Source organism: Salvia miltiorrhiza, chromosome 4 (assembly GCF_028751815.1).
Source record: "Salvia miltiorrhiza cultivar Shanhuang (shh) chromosome 4, IMPLAD_Smil_shh, whole genome shotgun sequence".
Taxonomy (NCBI): domain Eukaryota; kingdom Viridiplantae; phylum Streptophyta; class Magnoliopsida; order Lamiales; family Lamiaceae; genus Salvia; species Salvia miltiorrhiza.
The window spans coordinates 42,298,713-42,316,007 of record NC_080390.1 but is presented as its reverse complement, the minus strand read 5'-3'; the positions used below and the strand labels follow the sequence as shown (position 1 = coordinate 42,316,007).

The following is a 17,295-nucleotide window of genomic DNA, read 5'->3' as shown; positions in this document are numbered from 1 at the left end:
TTCTATGTCTCTAGACCACCCATTGAAAGAAAAGTAAATTGTAACATGTAAGAAAAAAAGAGAGCTTATTCATCATATCTCAACATGAGGAAAGTGGCATATGGCAACAAGTTCCTTGAACATTGGATGAACTTCATTAATTCACCTTCAACTCCAATATTGCTATGAATTTCACCATCTTCAGTTTTACAACTTTTTCTCCGAAGACTTTCTTACTCAATCCGACAAAGGTTAGTCTAATTTTGAGTTGGATAGGGCTGGAATAGACTGGGCTGTCAAATATTTGTCCCATTAGAATTTTGAGGTTGTGAGTAGGGATGTCAATCCAACGCGAAATTCGTGAATTTGTCGAATGGACCAACAATTCGAGAGGGTCATGGCTGCAAATTTTCAATTCAATAAAATTTCAGTCCGAATGGCCCGACAACCCGATAGAGTTGGCACGAAATGATATATTTATATCATTTGTCTCAATATCTGTGTCGCCCAAATTTTGGCACGGTCAGTACAAATATTCCATTTCGCATCATTCGTCCAAAGTCAGCATCTGAGACGAATGATATGAATATGCCATTTTATACAATTGGTCACACAAAAATGACGCAATAAAATCACTATAGATTTGCAGCTTGTTCCAACAAATCTAAGTATAATTGACGAACAAAATTAAAATCAACATTTTATTAATTTTTCGATCAATACAATTACAAGTCACATGAGCAAATGTTGCAAATCTCGACAACTAAAACAAAATCTAAATAAATTCCTAAACTATATTTTTATTTTTCATCATTTTTCCTTTACTTTCTTGCATTGGAAGAAAGCATGGTGCGGGGAAGGCGGTGCATAATTGGGGAAGGCTGTAGATTGTTGTCTTCTTCACCATAATTTTGTGCACTTGCCACGGATGAAACAAATTTATTTTTTTCGTAGCACTTGCTCCTCACATATGCGTGACAAATCTCGGGGCGTTTTGACACGAATTGTGCTAATAGTTCCATTTGCACCAATCGTACAAGTCTTTGCCACAACTGATCTTGGTACGAACAATATGGATGAGGGCGTGTTGGCCCTTTCCCATTCATTTGGGTGATACGACAGATCTTGGAAAGGATGTTATGAATTCGTACCATTTTATTCCAAATCTTTTTAGATTTGAATTTACATCTCATCATTCTAGTAAATCTAGAAGTCTTAGAACTTCCGGAACTCATCGAAGAGAGTGCAGTGAGAGAGAAAGATCTCGATAAAAATAAGAAAGTAATTGGAGTATATGGTAGTACATCGGTGCGATGCTTTAGAGAAAAAGTTTTAGTGGCATGGTGAAGGATTAGGGATTTAGAGTGGTGGATGCATTGCAGACAAACTAGGGTTTCAGAGATAGAGGGAGTGAGAAAGTAAAGAAAAACGAGAGAGGTTGTGATTTTTTACATAAAAGAAAGAAGAGATGGGATAATTCGGTCTAAAACACTTAATTTTGACTATAATTTAATGAAATTTGAAAGACAATTATTAATTTTCACTATTTTATATGGTTAGTCAAAACTGCCTCATATAATTAACCCTAAATATAATATTAACAATATAGGCAATCTTAAAAATAACCGTTGCAATAAAATATAGCTACAACTACTCCATCCGTCCCTGAAATAAGTTCATATTTTCCTTTTTGGGACGTCCCCCAAATAACTTCATTTTTCTTTCTTTCTTTTCATTTTTGGACAAATATTCCGCCACTAATAATACTTATTTATTCTTACTTTTTCACTTTTTCACCTCTCCCAATACCTTTTTCACAACTTCCAACTTTTTCTCCACTATCAATACATTTTACAATACTTTCTTAAAACTTGTGTCGTCCCCAAAGAGAAACTTATTTCAAGGACGGAGGGAGTATAATTTTTAAAAAAAAATTACAAACAAAAACAGCCAATTTTTGTGTAAATTGTCAAGGTTTTTTTTTTTTTCTTGAGAATCGAAAGTGATAAAGAACCAGTAAAGACCAAAAATGGGACCAACAAAAAAACAAATGGAATGCATTGTGGATGATATATGTGGAAATGGAATTGTTGAATAATTATATACACCTACAATAATTAAGAAATATGATCCAAATTAAAATTATTAATTGATTACTTCATACAAATTGTATTGTTGTCCACCGTATGGCTCGAACCTAGAGAATATTTTAATTAAATATAACATATTGAAAAATGATGAATTTGTTGCCACAAATGATGATTCATAAGAGCATCTGCATCGCCCTACTTGATAGCACTCACTCGAGTAGGGCAATCCTCGAGTAGGCCGATGCAAGACATGCCCATTCGAGGGCTACTAGTGCTTTCGAGTATACCCGATCTCGCTTCAATTGTGGCGCGTGTTCTACACGCGCCCTTATAAATAATAATAATAATAATAATAATAATAATAATAATAATAATAATAATAATAATAATAATAATAATAATAATAATAATAATAATAATAATAATAATAATTGGAAAACGGCAGTTTTTGGCAGATTCCAATTTTTTTAAAATTTTCGGTCCATTTGACCGTTTGTGAATTTTATTTTGTTTTTTTATTTATTTTTCTTTTTTTAAATAATTCTTCTTCCAACCTCTCCACCATCTTCAATCTTCTTCCACGTCCATCTCCTTCCACAAGGGGAAGGGGAAGGCGTCGCAGAGCTCGGAGCCTCCACCCGAATTCGTGGAGAGGTTGGACAGGTCCGACCAGAACTTGAAAACAATCACCGCCGAGTACGCCAAGAAGAACGAGCTCAAGAGGGAGGAGCTCGATATGAAGCTCCTCAGCACGGATCGTGAACTTATCTATAGTAGAATTTTAATTTGTGTAGTTTTTAATTATGTTTTTTAGGTTTTAATTAAGTATTTTTAAATTATGTATGTTGTAGGATTTTAAATTAATGCAATTTAAATTTGAATTAAATTGTGTTATTTAAATTTAAGCAATTAAATTTAAATGAAAATCATAAAAATCAAAACCAAAAAAAATCAAGTAAGATATCAAGTAACCCCACTGTGACCTCTTCTACTCAATGTGGTCCCCTACTATCAAGTAGGCTATCAAGTAAGCTCACTGCGAATCCTCTAAGTCTCATCAAATCTACACAAATACATCATCGTACATCTTCACAATTTATGGGTTAAAAATAGTTTGTATGTTATAATTTTAAAATTAATTTTTATTTGAACCAAATCCTATACATATATATAATCGAAAGAAACAATGTGGTCGGCGCCATAATGAAGATCAAAACTCAAATTTTGGCCACTAATCTTCAAACTACAAAATCTGGCGATTAATTAGGCGGTATACCTAATTTGCCTTTTTACCCATCTCACGCACCAGATCTTAGCTTCCCTCCCCTCTCTCTCTCTCGGAGATCCGCGCCAAATCCGACTCGGAGTTGGTGGTGTCAAGAAAGGTCCGCAGGGCGGCGTCGCCACCGATGGTGGACGTATTCGCTGGAGCGGGGTTTGAATCATCGTCGTCGCCACGATGCCTGCCGCAATCTACTTTATGCAGCAAGAAACTGGAAGGCGATTTAGTTAGACTTTTTTTCTTCTGTATTTAATCACAAGATTTGTATTTATTTTTAGCGATTAGCTTGTAATTTGGTTAATTGTGTGGTTTTTTATTACTATTATTTATAGATTATTGTGAAGACTGCAAAAATTTTGATTTTGGCATAATAAACCGATGGCGGAAGAGATGATTGTTGTTGCTGTTGTTTCTGTATTTCTGTTGCACGTATGGCACTTATGGCACTAATAGTGCCATAAGTGCCAAGATGATCATTTTAAACACTTCCTCCTAGGGTTTAGATATTCCATTTAGGGTTTAGATTATCCATTTAGGGTTTAGATGTTCTATTTAGGGTTTAGATTATCCATTTAGGGTTTAAATGTTTCATTTAGGGTTTAGATGATGTTGTTGTTTCTGTATTTGTTCTGCACGTTTGACACTTATGGCACTAATAGTGCCATAAGTGCCAAGATTTTACTTGATTTTATTTTGGATTTCGTTGGCGCTTATGGCACTATTAGTGCCATAAGTGCCTAACCCGACCCGCGTGCTTGATCCTATCCGGCACGCGACCCGCGCTCCTGACCCTACCCAGTCCGCCCAATTAAGGGCAAAAACGTCCCAAAGCTATAAAAATGGCCAAAATTTATACTTTTTCAATTGGTGGCCATAATTTGTGTTTTATGATTTATTTTGACTATTTCAAAATTTTACTCTAATTGAAATAATATATTTATGAACCAATAACTATTATATCAGAAACGCATTGCGGCTTGATTTTGAAGTAGGTAATAAGTATAAATATGCAGCGTTTTAACCGACAAGTAGTACTTGCTAGTTGCTACTACTTTGAAAACATGAAAAATACTTCTTTCATTCACAAAAAAATTATCGCATCATAAATGACACAAATTTTAATAAAATATAAATAAAATTATTAGTAAAATGGCAGTCCCATTTTAAATGTGAGTAAAATTGAGTGACCCTATACTGCTATAAAAGGAATGACAATTTTTTTATAGACGGAAAGAGTAGTACTTTTCGATTTAATATACATACTTGTTTATATACACACGCGCGCACGCGCGCGCATATATATATATATATATACACACACTTTCAACAGAGAAAAAAAAACTATACTTCTAGCTAGGTGCATTTACTTTGTTGTAAATTTATTAATATTTTTTTTCTCATATTCTGTAGAGAGTTAAATGTGGAGAAAATAATATCATACTGCTATCCCGTGATAATATTATCGTGCATTAAAGTAAAAAGGAGGCAAAAAGGGCTGCTCAATTTTTTTTTATCATGTTAGAAGAATATTATTTCACCCGTATTTTGATTTGAAAACTGAGATGTTCAACATTATGTGTTAATAGGCAAAAATGCCTACTTCGTTAAGTTTTTTTGTAAAAATGCTCTCTCTTATCATACAAAGCATTCTATGCCCTAATTATGTGAAGTGCCTAATTTACCCTTTGATGTTGATGGGTTTGCTTGGTTTTTTGTGAAAGTCTTACACATTTGACCGATTTGACAGCCATCGGTCATAAAAGTCAACGATTTGACAGCTATCAGTCAAGAGTACATATGACCGGTGGCGGTGGGTGGCCAGATTATGTGTCCGGCCGGCCGGACACATGTTTTCACCAGCCGGACACATGATTTTATCGGTCGGATCATGTGTCCGGCCGAGCGGACACATAATTTACCGGCCGGACACATGATTTTATCGGTCGGATCATGTGTCCAACCGATAAAATCATGCATCCGACCGGTAAAATAATGTGTCCGGCCGGTCGGACATATAATCTAGCCAACCACCGGTCATATGTACTCTTGACTGATAGTTGTCAAATCGTTAACTTTTATGACCGATAGCTATCAAATCGGTCAAATGTGTAAGACTTTCACAAAAAACCAAGCAAACCCATCCAATCAAAGGGTACTTAAAGAATAGGGCATAGAATGCTTTGTATAATAAGATAGGGCATTTTTACAAAAAAAGATAAGGAAGTGGGCATTTTAAATTTTTACTCTTTTTATATGGCTAATACTATTAATAAGTCCATTTAAACAAGTGTATTTTCCCAAATATTAATCAAATGAATGAGGGCCTAGAGACTTTAATAAAACAGAATGTCTTCCAGCATAGACATTAAAACATTTTAATACAATCAAGATTGGCTGCTCAAGAATCAAACAGTACTTGTTCATTCATATTTACACCCCCATGAATGAAAACATGAGTAGGGATCAATCAGATCAGAAGTATCACCGAGAGAAGTGATTATCCCCTCCAACCAATACCTTGATCCCGCAATCATTATCCCGGTCCGCGAAGAGTTTGGAAGAGTTCTGGAAGATGAGCATTGGTAAGCTTGGTCCTCTTGCTGATCTCGTGCTTCTTCTTCTTTGTCTTGGGCTTCTGAGGCATGCCATGAATCTCTGCAGCAGCCCTCCTCTTAGCAGTGTTTGTAGCAGGTTTCATCCCATTCTTTTGAAGATCCCTCTCAATATCAAGCATATCGCGGGGGAGTTCAATCCCCCGAAACAACTGTTTCAAATCATCATCAACTGTAATAGATGCTCTAGGATCATTTGGGTATGCTATGTCCTCTTGTGAATCGAAGTTGGATAGCAACCAAATTTCGCCTGAACCTTTCAGAGTCTACAAGATGTTAATGATCAGTAAGTCGCATTTTGAGTATCAGAGGAATATGAAAAGGTTCTATTTGACACACTCCCTCGGAAACAGATAAATCCATCCCGTCCCCAAATCTGAAGTAAGGTAAGTCCCACTGTGTGGGATGCATGAAAAATGCAACCCAAAGCAACATATATTTCCCTAGCATAATTTGAAGTTTCTATAAGCAAAGTTACCTGTAGATCATCTAATACAGCTGTGTACGAATCCTTGAGATCTATAACAGCAATGCCCTCCGGACGCGTCCGAATTAATTGAAGAAGATCAGTCTTATTTTGCAACTGATGTTTGGACTGCAAATGTAGTTTTTAAAAAAAAAGTAAGTGACCTAGGAAAATTTTCATGGAGAAAAAGGTGTAATTTGACCAACGGCAAACAATTACAAGTGACGCACTACTCTACTTGATAGTTTATGCAAGGACCAAACTCTACGGTACTCACCTTGTAAGAGAACCGCTCTCCGTCATAACGCACTTTTGGATTGTTCCTTAAACTGTCAAATACGGCCTTATTCCCATTTGCATCCACGTAGCATGCTTTATTTATTTGATCGGGAGTCAAGGCTTCCCTTGTCTGGACATTAAAAAAAAAATAGTTAGATGATGCTAAACTAGCTTTGACCAGCACCACATGTTAACAGTAAATAAACTACAATGAAGCTCTAAAAAATATATAGTTTTAGCAACTGGTTCAGGTGGACATCAAGCAGCATAAGGTATTGAGCCGAATTATGCAAATTTATGCCATGATAATGTAAGATAGAAGAGATAAATTGACTGGAATGATTACAAAGTAGGTTGTGAAAAAACAACAAAAGTCTTAATGTTCAGATAGATTCAGCTGAAGGAAATTCTACAACTAGTCAAATGAGCAAAAATTTATTAATCTATTTCTCCATCTGCTGATCAGGATCTTGTCCACAGCAGCTACTACATGAAACTAATACCAAGTCATGCCAGCAAATGGGAATAATGAAATTTTTAAGAATTACTAAAAAAGGACAAAACAGCTCAACTAAGAATTCATAATATAATACAGTCAGCAAAACTATAAGCACAAGCATATTCACCAGCATTCTTACTTCTTATTTCCCATAAGGAACCAAATTTCTGCAGCCAGAAGAGATTATTACTTCATGCCAAACAGATCAGAAATTAATCTCCGTGCTTCATTATCTTATGGATATGAAAACACTACACAAATAAAAAGAATTGGCAAAACCATTTACTCTGTTTGACTATTTATTATATGTTGTGAATCATAGGCCACAATTTTCATTGGAGACATTTGTAGTTGTTAGTATCGAATAGTTTGTGTTTTGCTCTTTCTTCACTTTGTGTTTGTAGGTGTTTTGACCAAGTCAAGAGATGGAAATCGTGAAGGTTGAAGGAGGAAAAGAAGGAACGATTTCTGTTGAGAGAAGGAAGGAGCAAGAGAAGATAAGGAGAGAGAAAGGAGGAGTTGTTGGGAGCTCCTAAATCAAAGGGATGAGTAGCTTGAGTTGACTGATTCTTCCAACTAACTCAACGACCACTCATCCACCTCCCAACCCACGAACTCATACTTGGAGATCAAGCTTTGAAGATCTATAAATACCAAGGAGGAGTTCAGTTCAGATCACGAACTTTGAGAGAAGATATCAAGCTTTTGAGTGATCTGTGTAGGAGTGCTGTTTCTCGTGTTAGGATAACATTAGCTATAGCATTCTTTGTTTTGTTGGATTTCGGAGTGTAGCTCTTGAATCCAGTTTGAGTTTGTTAGTGAGAGTGTTTAAAGTTCAATACCTAGTCCATTGTAAAGGTATTGAACGTGAGTGTCATTCTCCCTTTAGTCATTTCGCCATAAGGCATTCTTCAAGTTATTTTATAACTTGAAGAAATTTTTCAAAGTTCTGTGTTGATTTATTTCCGCTGCAAGTTTTACTCTGTGCTGCTTGGTGTGTTACCTTAACATAAGGTTTCCGATTGATTTCGTGTGGAGCAACACTTACAGTAGTTACATAAAGGAGCTCTAGGTATTGCTAGATACATACTGCTTATAGATTGCTAGCTTTTATAACACAACCGGAAATAGGACAGAGCTTGGCTGAAAGAAGTAGATACAACTCCCATCGCATCACAGAACACCTCATACTCAATGACTAACAAGCAAATTTGCTGTTGTGGCTGAAAGATGAGACTGACATACAAAAAAAATGCAGAGACAAAGGCGTGTAACTGAAGCAGAGTGGAAACCTGAAAAGAACTTATGAGACATAATTGTTATTTGGTTGCATCTAAACTAAAGCACAACATACTCATCAACCAAGAATATTAAAAATGACACAAGTTGTAAGTTTTCCTTATTGAGAATTAGTGAATGTGAGACATATTTCACTGGAGTACGTGATGAAGCTTCACAAAACATGGGATCATGTTCATTGTAGATGGCAAATGTGAAAAAACAAACAAAAATAACACAGCCTGCCCCTCCAAACCAAAATGCAACAAGTGAGAAACGGATTATATACCTTAAAGAGCAAGTTGATAACACGTTTTATCTGAGCCCCTACAGGAGCTTTCCTTATACTATTTATTTCTTGAAGATGTTCAGTATTTTCCGAGAACTTAGCTGAAGCTGCAGCAGACTTTGTACTCGCCAAATTTGACATGCTTGAGGGCATAGATCTAGAAAAAGTTGCTTTAGGATTTCCTGCTTTAGCTGCTGTGTTACCAAGTGTTGCCTGAGATTTCTCTGGCTGTCGTGGAAATTTTGAAGACGCCATCTAAAGAAAACAAGTACGCGCAGAAGCGTTAAACGTCAAAATATGTAACGTGTAGCTCAGAAAACAGTGTTCAATGATATAAACATAGGCAACAACATTCCATTGTATACTTAACCCGCAGGCATTAAAGCTCCAAACCCACTGAACATAAAAGTGTCATTGAATGAAGTAACCAAATCTATATCTATGTACTATATTGAAACACAATTTGACAGCAGTTTATCATCATTATCGCACGGATCAATGCACAATGTTGGTTTAAGGTGCAAAACTGTATACCAGATATCTAATAAGAACACATGCGTATTCAGTGAGGAAAAAAAAATGAGAATTTATACCTATAATCTTAGATGTTGCAAAAAAGAAATCAATCAGCAATGACAAAGCAGAAACCAGAAAATACATTTCTTCCACACAAGATAGAAAACTCTTATGAATACGTCATCTTCCCTTCCTTTAAGTGGATGTAGACGTGTTTTTGGGTTCAATTATCACAGGCGAACATGACAACAATTAAACTGAAAAATGACATCAAAAATAAAATTATTGTATGTGTTTTTATTGATTGATCAAGGCTTATAATCACATATTTACCTTAGCAGCTTCTGAATCTACAGCATATGAGTATACATGAGGAAAATTTCTGGAGCAATCGGATGAATTTGCGAAATGGATGTGCAAGGGTTTTTTAGTACAGATACAACAAAGAAAATGATCGGAGGTTTTATGGGAAATTTAGATTAAAGAAAATCAAATGAGATGATGCGCAGATTGACCACCTTATATAAATGCCCTTGATTCAATTTGCTTATTGACGGAAAAGAAGTAGGGTGAAGAAGGAGAAACCGTGTTGAGAGAAGTTTGGGTGTCTTTTCTCCTTTATTTATTTTTTTTCCTATTTCATTTCATTTTAAAGCTAACATTTAGCTTGGATCCTCAAGGTTGCTATTGTCAAAGCTAATTGGGTTTATATATAGATTTGGGTTTTTTGGGCTACTTCGATTTTATCTCAATAGCTTCACAAATTTATTACTCCCTCCTCCGTTATGTAAAAAAAAATCTTAAGAGGGAGTGGTGTAAATTTTAATAAAATTAATTAAGTATGTTATGAATGGAGAAAGAATCTCACCATAAAGATAATATTAATAATAATAAAGGGTATTGACCTGTAAATATTCGAATTTTTTCTGTTTTTTGATTTTACACCCCAACTTTAAAATCTGCCTATAAATACCCGAACTTTGTATTTTTATTTTTTTTTGCACCCAACGAATTTTAACCCTCAAATCGTTGCTAAAATGGCAGTCGGATTGACATCCCAAATCTACAATTACATGTTCTAAATCTCACATTGACAACAAATTTATTTGTTTCGCCATAAATTTCAAACTTCTCTCTCAATTTGACTGTCATCTCATTAACGATTTAGGGGTAAAAATTCGTCGGGTGCAAAATCAGAATAAATATAAAGTTCGGGTATTTATAGGTAAATTTTAAAGTTGAGGTGCAAAACCAGAAAATATAAAAAGTTCGGGTATTTATAGGCCAATACCCATAATAATAATTAATTGTATTATGAGTGAAAAAAAGGTCTCACCATATAATAGAATAGATAAATAAGTTAATATATAAAAGATAATATATTATGGGGTAGTGTCCATAAATAGAATGAGATAATTTTGTGTGGATATTAAAAAAAAATTAGGGCTATTTTTACAAGGTCAATGGAGTATATAAAATTATACTTTATGTGAAATATTTTTCTTTAGCTTCTCCATGTGAAGTAGTACGTGGCTAGACAATGATCATTATTTCTCTCTTTTCCCTATTTATGAACCAAGAAGAATGTCACGTGCCAACTGAATATTTCAGCACTAGCAATTGTATATGTTTATATATTATATAATCAAATAAGTGAGAAATATCTACATTGCATGTAAGCATAATCGCTACATTATATAAATATCTTGGTGAACGTGCTAAAACATTCCCAATTATCACGACGTGTTTTCAAATTTTAATTAATTAAAATTGAAAACTAAATAATTGAGCTAAAACATTTCCTTCATCACGACGCGTTTCCAAATTTTAATTAATAAAAATTGAAAACTAAATAATTGAGCTAAAGATACCAATAATATATTTTCTTAACTTTTATTTGATAATTGAATTTATGAAAACCAATTTAAATCATAGTACATGTTTTTATTTGCAAAAATACTTAATGCAAATCATTTCATGCTCAATCACATAATAAAGTAATTACAAAAATTTGGGTACAACCGATTGTACCGCACGACTGGATTGCACCATGATCCGCATCCTAACCCGAATCCACATCCTGACGCAAATCGTGTAAATTACACTATTCAGTTATACAAATGACATTACCTATAATTGACACTATTGTCTATAATTGACATTATTCGGTTATACAAATGACAATGCGTATAAATGACACTATAACATTGTAAATAACACTATGGCATTTAAAAATGTCATAATGTCATTTGTATAACTAAATAGTGTCAATTATAGGCAATGTCATTTGTATAACCGAATAGTGTAATTTACACGATTAGCGTCATTTGTATAGGTGAATAATGTCAATTATACACAGTGTCATTTACAGTGTTATAGTATCATTTATACGTAGTATCATTTGTATAACATGATAGTGTCAATTGCAGGTAGTGTCATTTGTATAATAGAATAGTGTCATTTACATGGTTCGGATTATGATGCGGGTTTAGATCAGGGTGCGAGTTAGGGTGCAACCCGGTTGTACCCAAGACCAGCTCTAAAGTAATTACACTTAATAATAATAATAATAATAATAATAATAATAATAATAATAATAATAATAATAATAATAATTCTTTGAAATAATAAATTTTAAACTAATTCATAGCTTAATTAAATAATTAAATCAAGGCCCTTCCTTAGCAAAAGTCGCAGCCTTATTCTTTAGATAAGCGCAGGCTATGTTTTAAATTAAACAGAAGGCCCAGCTCAAATAAATAACAGGCCAGGTATTAATTAAAAGGGCAGCCCAGAAATCAATAAACTCGGGCCCAACTAATTAAGTGAAAGGGCATTTCCATTCGAAAATAATGGAGAGGCCGAAACCCAAACTTCTCTTCTTCCCTCCGTCCGTCCACGAAAAAGAGTCATATTTGGGGTTCGGCACGAATTTTAAGAACATTGTTAAAGTAAATATAAGTAAAATAAAGGTACAATTTGTAGGGATAATATCAGTACAAAAAAGTAGAATAAAGAGTTAATTGTCTATAAATACACGAAGTATACTGAAATTTTGGTTTTTGACCAAATCTATTTTATTGGTCAAAAAATACATAAAATTTTATATTTTTGGAATTTGACCGGAGCTGAAAGTTCATAAGCTAATAAATTGATTATCTGAATTTTGATGGGCAATCCGAAGGTACCGTTGGAAAGCTCTTAATGTTATCTTTCTAATGATACTTATATTGTTGGGTTTTGATAATCGGAAGTAGTAAAAAAATGGCATGAAAGTCAAGGTCACGAAACTCTATATTTTTTTCTTTTTTTAACCACTTTCGATTACCAAAACCCAACAATACAAGTATCCTTAGTAAGACAACGTCAATAGCTTTCCAATTATACATTCAGATTGACCATCAGAATTCAGACAATCAAGTTATTGGCCAACAAACTTTTGAGGTCGTGTCAAATTCCAAAAAATTAAAAGTTTATGTATTTTTTGACCAAAAAGATAAATGTGGTTAAAAACCAAAATTTGGATATAGTTTGTGTATTTATAGACAATTAACCTTAGAATAAAAGTACAATTTTAGTTAAAAAGTGGAATAAAAGTATAATTTATAGTTAAATGTAAGAGAAAAGATATGATCTGATGGTTCAAAAAGTTAAATAGGACTAAAAAAAAGGAGTAAGTAGGACTCTTTTTCATAAACAAATGGAGTACTTTTTATCTCATTTTTCGTCAAAGTAAACGTAAACGTACTCTTAAAAAAAGTTTAGAAAGAGAAAATGTAATAGTCTTTTGGAGGAGTTATAAGTCATAATACAATCTTATGTACTAAGATATACATGATCTCTTAACAAAAGTAGGATGTAATTGTCCAGTTGATTTGGACGATCATAACTAGAGCCAAAACTGGAGCCCAACTGTCCCCGCAGGTTGACGATTTCAAATATTCATGATTCAGATTATGGTGGTTGTTGATAATCAGATTAATAATTGTTAATTTATTCCTCATCAAGAATTTTAGACATGTTATACGGTCTAATTCAGATTCTTGTGGAGAATTTGCACTGTGTTCACACCATTCATTTAATAAAATCGTAAGCATTCTAAGAGTCAAAAATAAATCGGATAACTTGAGAACTATCTTTCGTTCCAACAAAAATCTATGAGATCTTTAACATAAATAAATTAATCTTCAACTTGACAATATTCATCTCTTTAATCTTTGGACAAGCTTCTTCATAAACTTATGCATGGGTTAATTAATTATAAATTTGAGATGCTATCTATAGTTCAATTAATACTTTTAAATGAAAATTATGTATATTAGCTAATGTCTAATTAATTAATTTTATTTATTATAAGAAAATTACAAATTTCGACTTAGCTTGATTCTGCACCTACATGTTCATATAAAAGTGTGTGACAACGAAGTGTAACTCAGTTTGTAAGACGTTTTTCCTCCAATCAATAGATCGGATATTTGAGTCACCACAAAAAAAAAATGGGAATCATTATTAGATCTCTTTAAAAGAAAAAATATAGTACTCTCACCGTCCCACGAAGCATGACACAGTTTCCTTTTTGGTCTGTCTCACGAAGCATGACACGTTTCTAAAAATGACAAAAAAATTACCTTTTATTCACATTTTCACTTTTTCACCTACCACACTTAACACACAAAATATCAATTTCTTAATTCTCGTGCCGAAAAGAACTGTGTCATGCTGCATATGACAGAGGGAGTATTAATTTTCAAAAATATTAGGAGTATTATTTATATAAATTACCTGAAATCTTCAGAAACGTGGATTTGGTCGGCAAGATACAAGTTTTTGTAATTGACCTCACACTGTACACAAAAATAAGTAAACGAACTAGATATAATCAAATTCTTCATTCTTTGTTTATTATAGAAAATAATTAGGATTATATATGTCATCTATGCGCGTAGAGACGTATAGTAGGTGTTCTTTAAAGCTGAAACGACAATTATATGACTTCTTAATAAATTAATTTACGGGTAGTTTCAGAAAACAAAAAGAAACTGTAGAAAATTCTGGAAAGTCCAACAATTTAGATGTAACTAAAATGTACACTTATTTAAACAAAAAGGAGGAGACTTAGACTCTTAGAGCTGGTATTTGACTTATAGCCAACCACTCAAAGGGTGTTTATCAATTATCACTCTGCAATCTATTTATATCATTACATCAAAATTGAATATATAAAATATCTTATAGATCTGAAATAGTACGGTCTTATATAATTTCAAAGGACAAGCTATTATAGTTATCCAGTAATTTTTTTAAATTATTATTTTTTACGACAAATATTAATTAAGACTTATATAAAAACACTTTTTTATTTTTATAATAAATATTTATAAAATAATTAAATTAATAGTACAACACAATAGATAATGACGTTCAGGGCTAACCGGAATCGGGTGAACCGGCCCGTGTGGTCAACGGTCCGGGCCTCAATATAATATCTTGTTTAGATGTATTAATATTAAATTTTTATGTATAAAATATTTTTAATTGATTGATTAATTTTTATAAAAATTAAGTTAGATGATTAATTATTTCATAATATATATATATATATATGTATGTATGTATGTATTTTTAAGCCATCAATATAATATCTTGTTTTATATATATATATATATATATACATTTTCAACACACAAATGCATATATATAAATTTGATTTTAATATTCTATTAATATTATATATATATATATATAATAAGTATTTATTTATTTAAATTGTGAAATTATAAAATATTAGGACCAATTAAAAAAAATTACGTACATATATAATAGAAACTATGTTAAAAAGTAAATAATATTATATATTATTTACGTATAGATGTATATTTATCAAATATATATGTATTTATATATAGTATATTGTGAGATGAAAAGAAAATTAAAAATATTTAATGTATTAAACTTGATATTATTATACTAAATTAATTACAAGGTCATGTTATAATTGAGAATAAATTGAAACTTGGTGTATTTTTTGGCCAGACTATAAAGTCATGTTATAATTGCAATTAAATTGAAAATTGATGTATTTTCTGGCCAAATTATAAGGTCATGATATAAACCAGAAAATTGACAAAGTATATGTATTTTCTGGCAATAACCCCTATTATTATCGAAAAGTCCTTTTATAAATGTCTAAATGTCAAATATATAAAATACTCCTTTGATAATATATTCTATTACTTCGTAAAACTAACTTGTTCGAATGATCTAACTGTTCACAATCATTTTAGAGGGTTTTGGCTCTAGCTTATTCTAAGAAGAGAAAAAATTAAAGGTAAATAAAATTGAAAGGGTATATGTCAAAAATGATAAATTGCAATAGTATTAATTTTTAGTAAAATGATTGTTGCTTAATTATTAGATTATGAAAAAAATAAGTTGAACTTGATAAACTTATATTTGGGGAAGTTATAACTGAAGGTTATTTTTTAGGGTAAATATCACTTTAAACCTCAAACTATTTTCTCACTATCAATTATATCCTAAACTATCGAAAATAATTTTTTAAGCTTGAACTATCAATTTTGTATCAATTGTACCATTCGCTCACTTTTTTAGCTTCAAAAATTTGACGTGGCTCACCGGATACTACAATATATTAGAATCATTCTTTTTTTTTTACCTATATTATATAAAACGACGTGATTATATGCATTACTCATTAAAAATTTAAAGGATGAAAAATGGATAAAGGGTATACAATTGATACAAAATTGATAGTTCAAGGTTTAAAAAATTATTTTCAATAGTTCAGGATATAATTGATAGTGCGAAAATAGTTCGGGGTTTAAAGTGATATTTACTCTATTTTTTATAGCTTATAAGTTGTTTTAAAACCTTTTTACCAAATATTTTTCAAGAAACACCCCCTAAATACATACTAAACTACACTCTATACATTTGGTTTGATGGTACATTCGTTCTAATTAAACATAATTGTAATTAATAAATTTTAATTATCGATTAATTAATTATAATTAAATATGAACAAATCTTTGTCGAAAACTGATGAGTCCTATTTAAATTACATAGGACTAATGCATCAGCCATGAATCATATATGTATGTTATAAGTCAATTAATCTAAGTATAATATTGTGATTATATATTTTCCTATAAATAATCTTAATGCTGCTTCTTACTTTCTCATACTGAGCATTTCAACAACATTCTCCATTTCGGACAAAGAAAAAATGACGGTAAAGTTAGAGAAATTAGGAACGTGTTTCCTTTGATTAATTCTCTATAATTGTTGGCTTCGGAGATTTCTTAAGACTCGTGGTTTGCAGCAAAAGATTGTGATCGGAATGTCGCTCTGCAATGACAAATGTCGCTCCAAGGCTCTCAAAGTTGCTGTCTCCGTACCAGGTATGTCTATTCGCATAAATTCATGAAAATTGTCCAAAATATATGTATAAATATAAATGATCTTATTGGGGTGATGAAGGTGTTGAATCGGCGGCGATTGTGAGGGGAGACAAGGACCAGGTGGTGGTGATGGGCGACGGTGTGGACTCAGTGGAGCTGACGCGGCGGCTGAGGAAAAAGATGGGCCATGCGGAGCTGATGAGTGTTGAGCAGACCAGTGCTGCGGCCGAGGCGCAGGCGGTGGTGCCGCCGCCTTACTACGGTTTTCCCTATTACCATCACTACCAGTACCAAGTTAGGGAGCCGGTTGTCCCCTTGGGATGGCCTAGTGGTTAGGGTGGTTGCCTGTTGTCTAAGAGTTCACAGGTTCGAGTACTCTCGGCCACAATAACCACTAGGTGGGGTGTGTGTGTGGTTTGTATAATTTATAATGTAATTTCATCAAAAAAAAAAAAAAAAAGTTAAGGAGCCGGCCTGCTATAGCCCCTGCTCTATTCTCTAATCCTTCAACGGAAATTAAACGAATCAAGAAAAATTAACTCATCAATACTCGTTTTAAAATCACTTACAGAATTTTGTGACTA

At 32.8% G+C, this 17,295-nt stretch overlaps 2 protein-coding genes across 4 annotated transcripts; one reads left to right on the top strand and one right to left on the bottom strand.

The window, feature by feature from the left end:
- Window positions 1-5,683: 5,683 nt before the first annotated feature.
- Window positions 5,684-9,997, bottom strand: LOC131021795 (uncharacterized). 3 transcript variants are annotated; one of them, XM_057951087.1, is made up of 5 exons: window positions 9,809-9,997; window positions 8,775-9,029; window positions 6,707-6,838; window positions 6,442-6,558; window positions 5,684-6,229 (listed from the first exon to the last, which is right to left on the bottom strand). In XM_057951087.1, exons 2-5 carry the CDS (start codon window positions 9,027-9,029, stop codon window positions 5,885-5,887), a joined length of 849 nt encoding a protein of 282 aa, XP_057807070.1. In that variant the 5' UTR covers window positions 9,809-9,997; the 3' UTR covers window positions 5,684-5,884. The 3 variants fall into 3 exon arrangements, with proteins under 3 accessions (XP_057807070.1, XP_057807069.1, XP_057807071.1); XM_057951086.1 differs by having other exon boundaries at window positions 9,624-9,968; XM_057951088.1 differs by lacking the exon at window positions 9,809-9,997 and adding an exon at window positions 9,368-9,616.
- A 6,409-nt stretch (window positions 9,998-16,406) lies between these two features.
- On the top strand, window positions 16,407-17,275 carry LOC131021794 (heavy metal-associated isoprenylated plant protein 47-like). Its single transcript, XM_057951085.1, has 3 exons — window positions 16,407-16,542; window positions 16,633-16,711; window positions 16,791-17,275. The coding sequence occupies exons 1-3, from the start codon at window positions 16,537-16,539 to the stop codon at window positions 17,045-17,047; spliced, it is 342 nt and encodes a 113-aa protein (XP_057807068.1). The 5' UTR covers window positions 16,407-16,536; the 3' UTR covers window positions 17,048-17,275.
- The last annotated feature ends 20 nt before the right edge of the window (window positions 17,276-17,295 follow it).

What these genes read in the sequence shown, in the direction of transcription:
- LOC131021794 (XM_057951085.1), top strand. An exon ending in AGTTGCTGTCTCCGTACCAG is followed by an intron (nt 16,712 to 16,790) that starts GTATGTCTATTC and finishes GGGGTGATGAAG; the next exon opens with GTGTTGAATCGGCGGCGATT.
- LOC131021795 (XM_057951087.1), bottom strand. Translation starts at nt 9,029, where the DNA reads ATGGCGTCTTCAAAATTTCCACGACAGCCAGAGAAATCTCAGGCAACA. An exon ending in GAGAGCGGTTCTCTTACAAG is followed by an intron (nt 6,559 to 6,706) that starts GTGAGTACCGTA and finishes CTACATTTGCAG; the next exon opens with TCCAAACATCAGTTGCAAAA. An exon ending in CTGTATTAGATGATCTACAG is followed by an intron (nt 6,230 to 6,441) that starts GTAACTTTGCTT and finishes AACATCTTGTAG; the next exon opens with ACTCTGAAAGGTTCAGGCGA.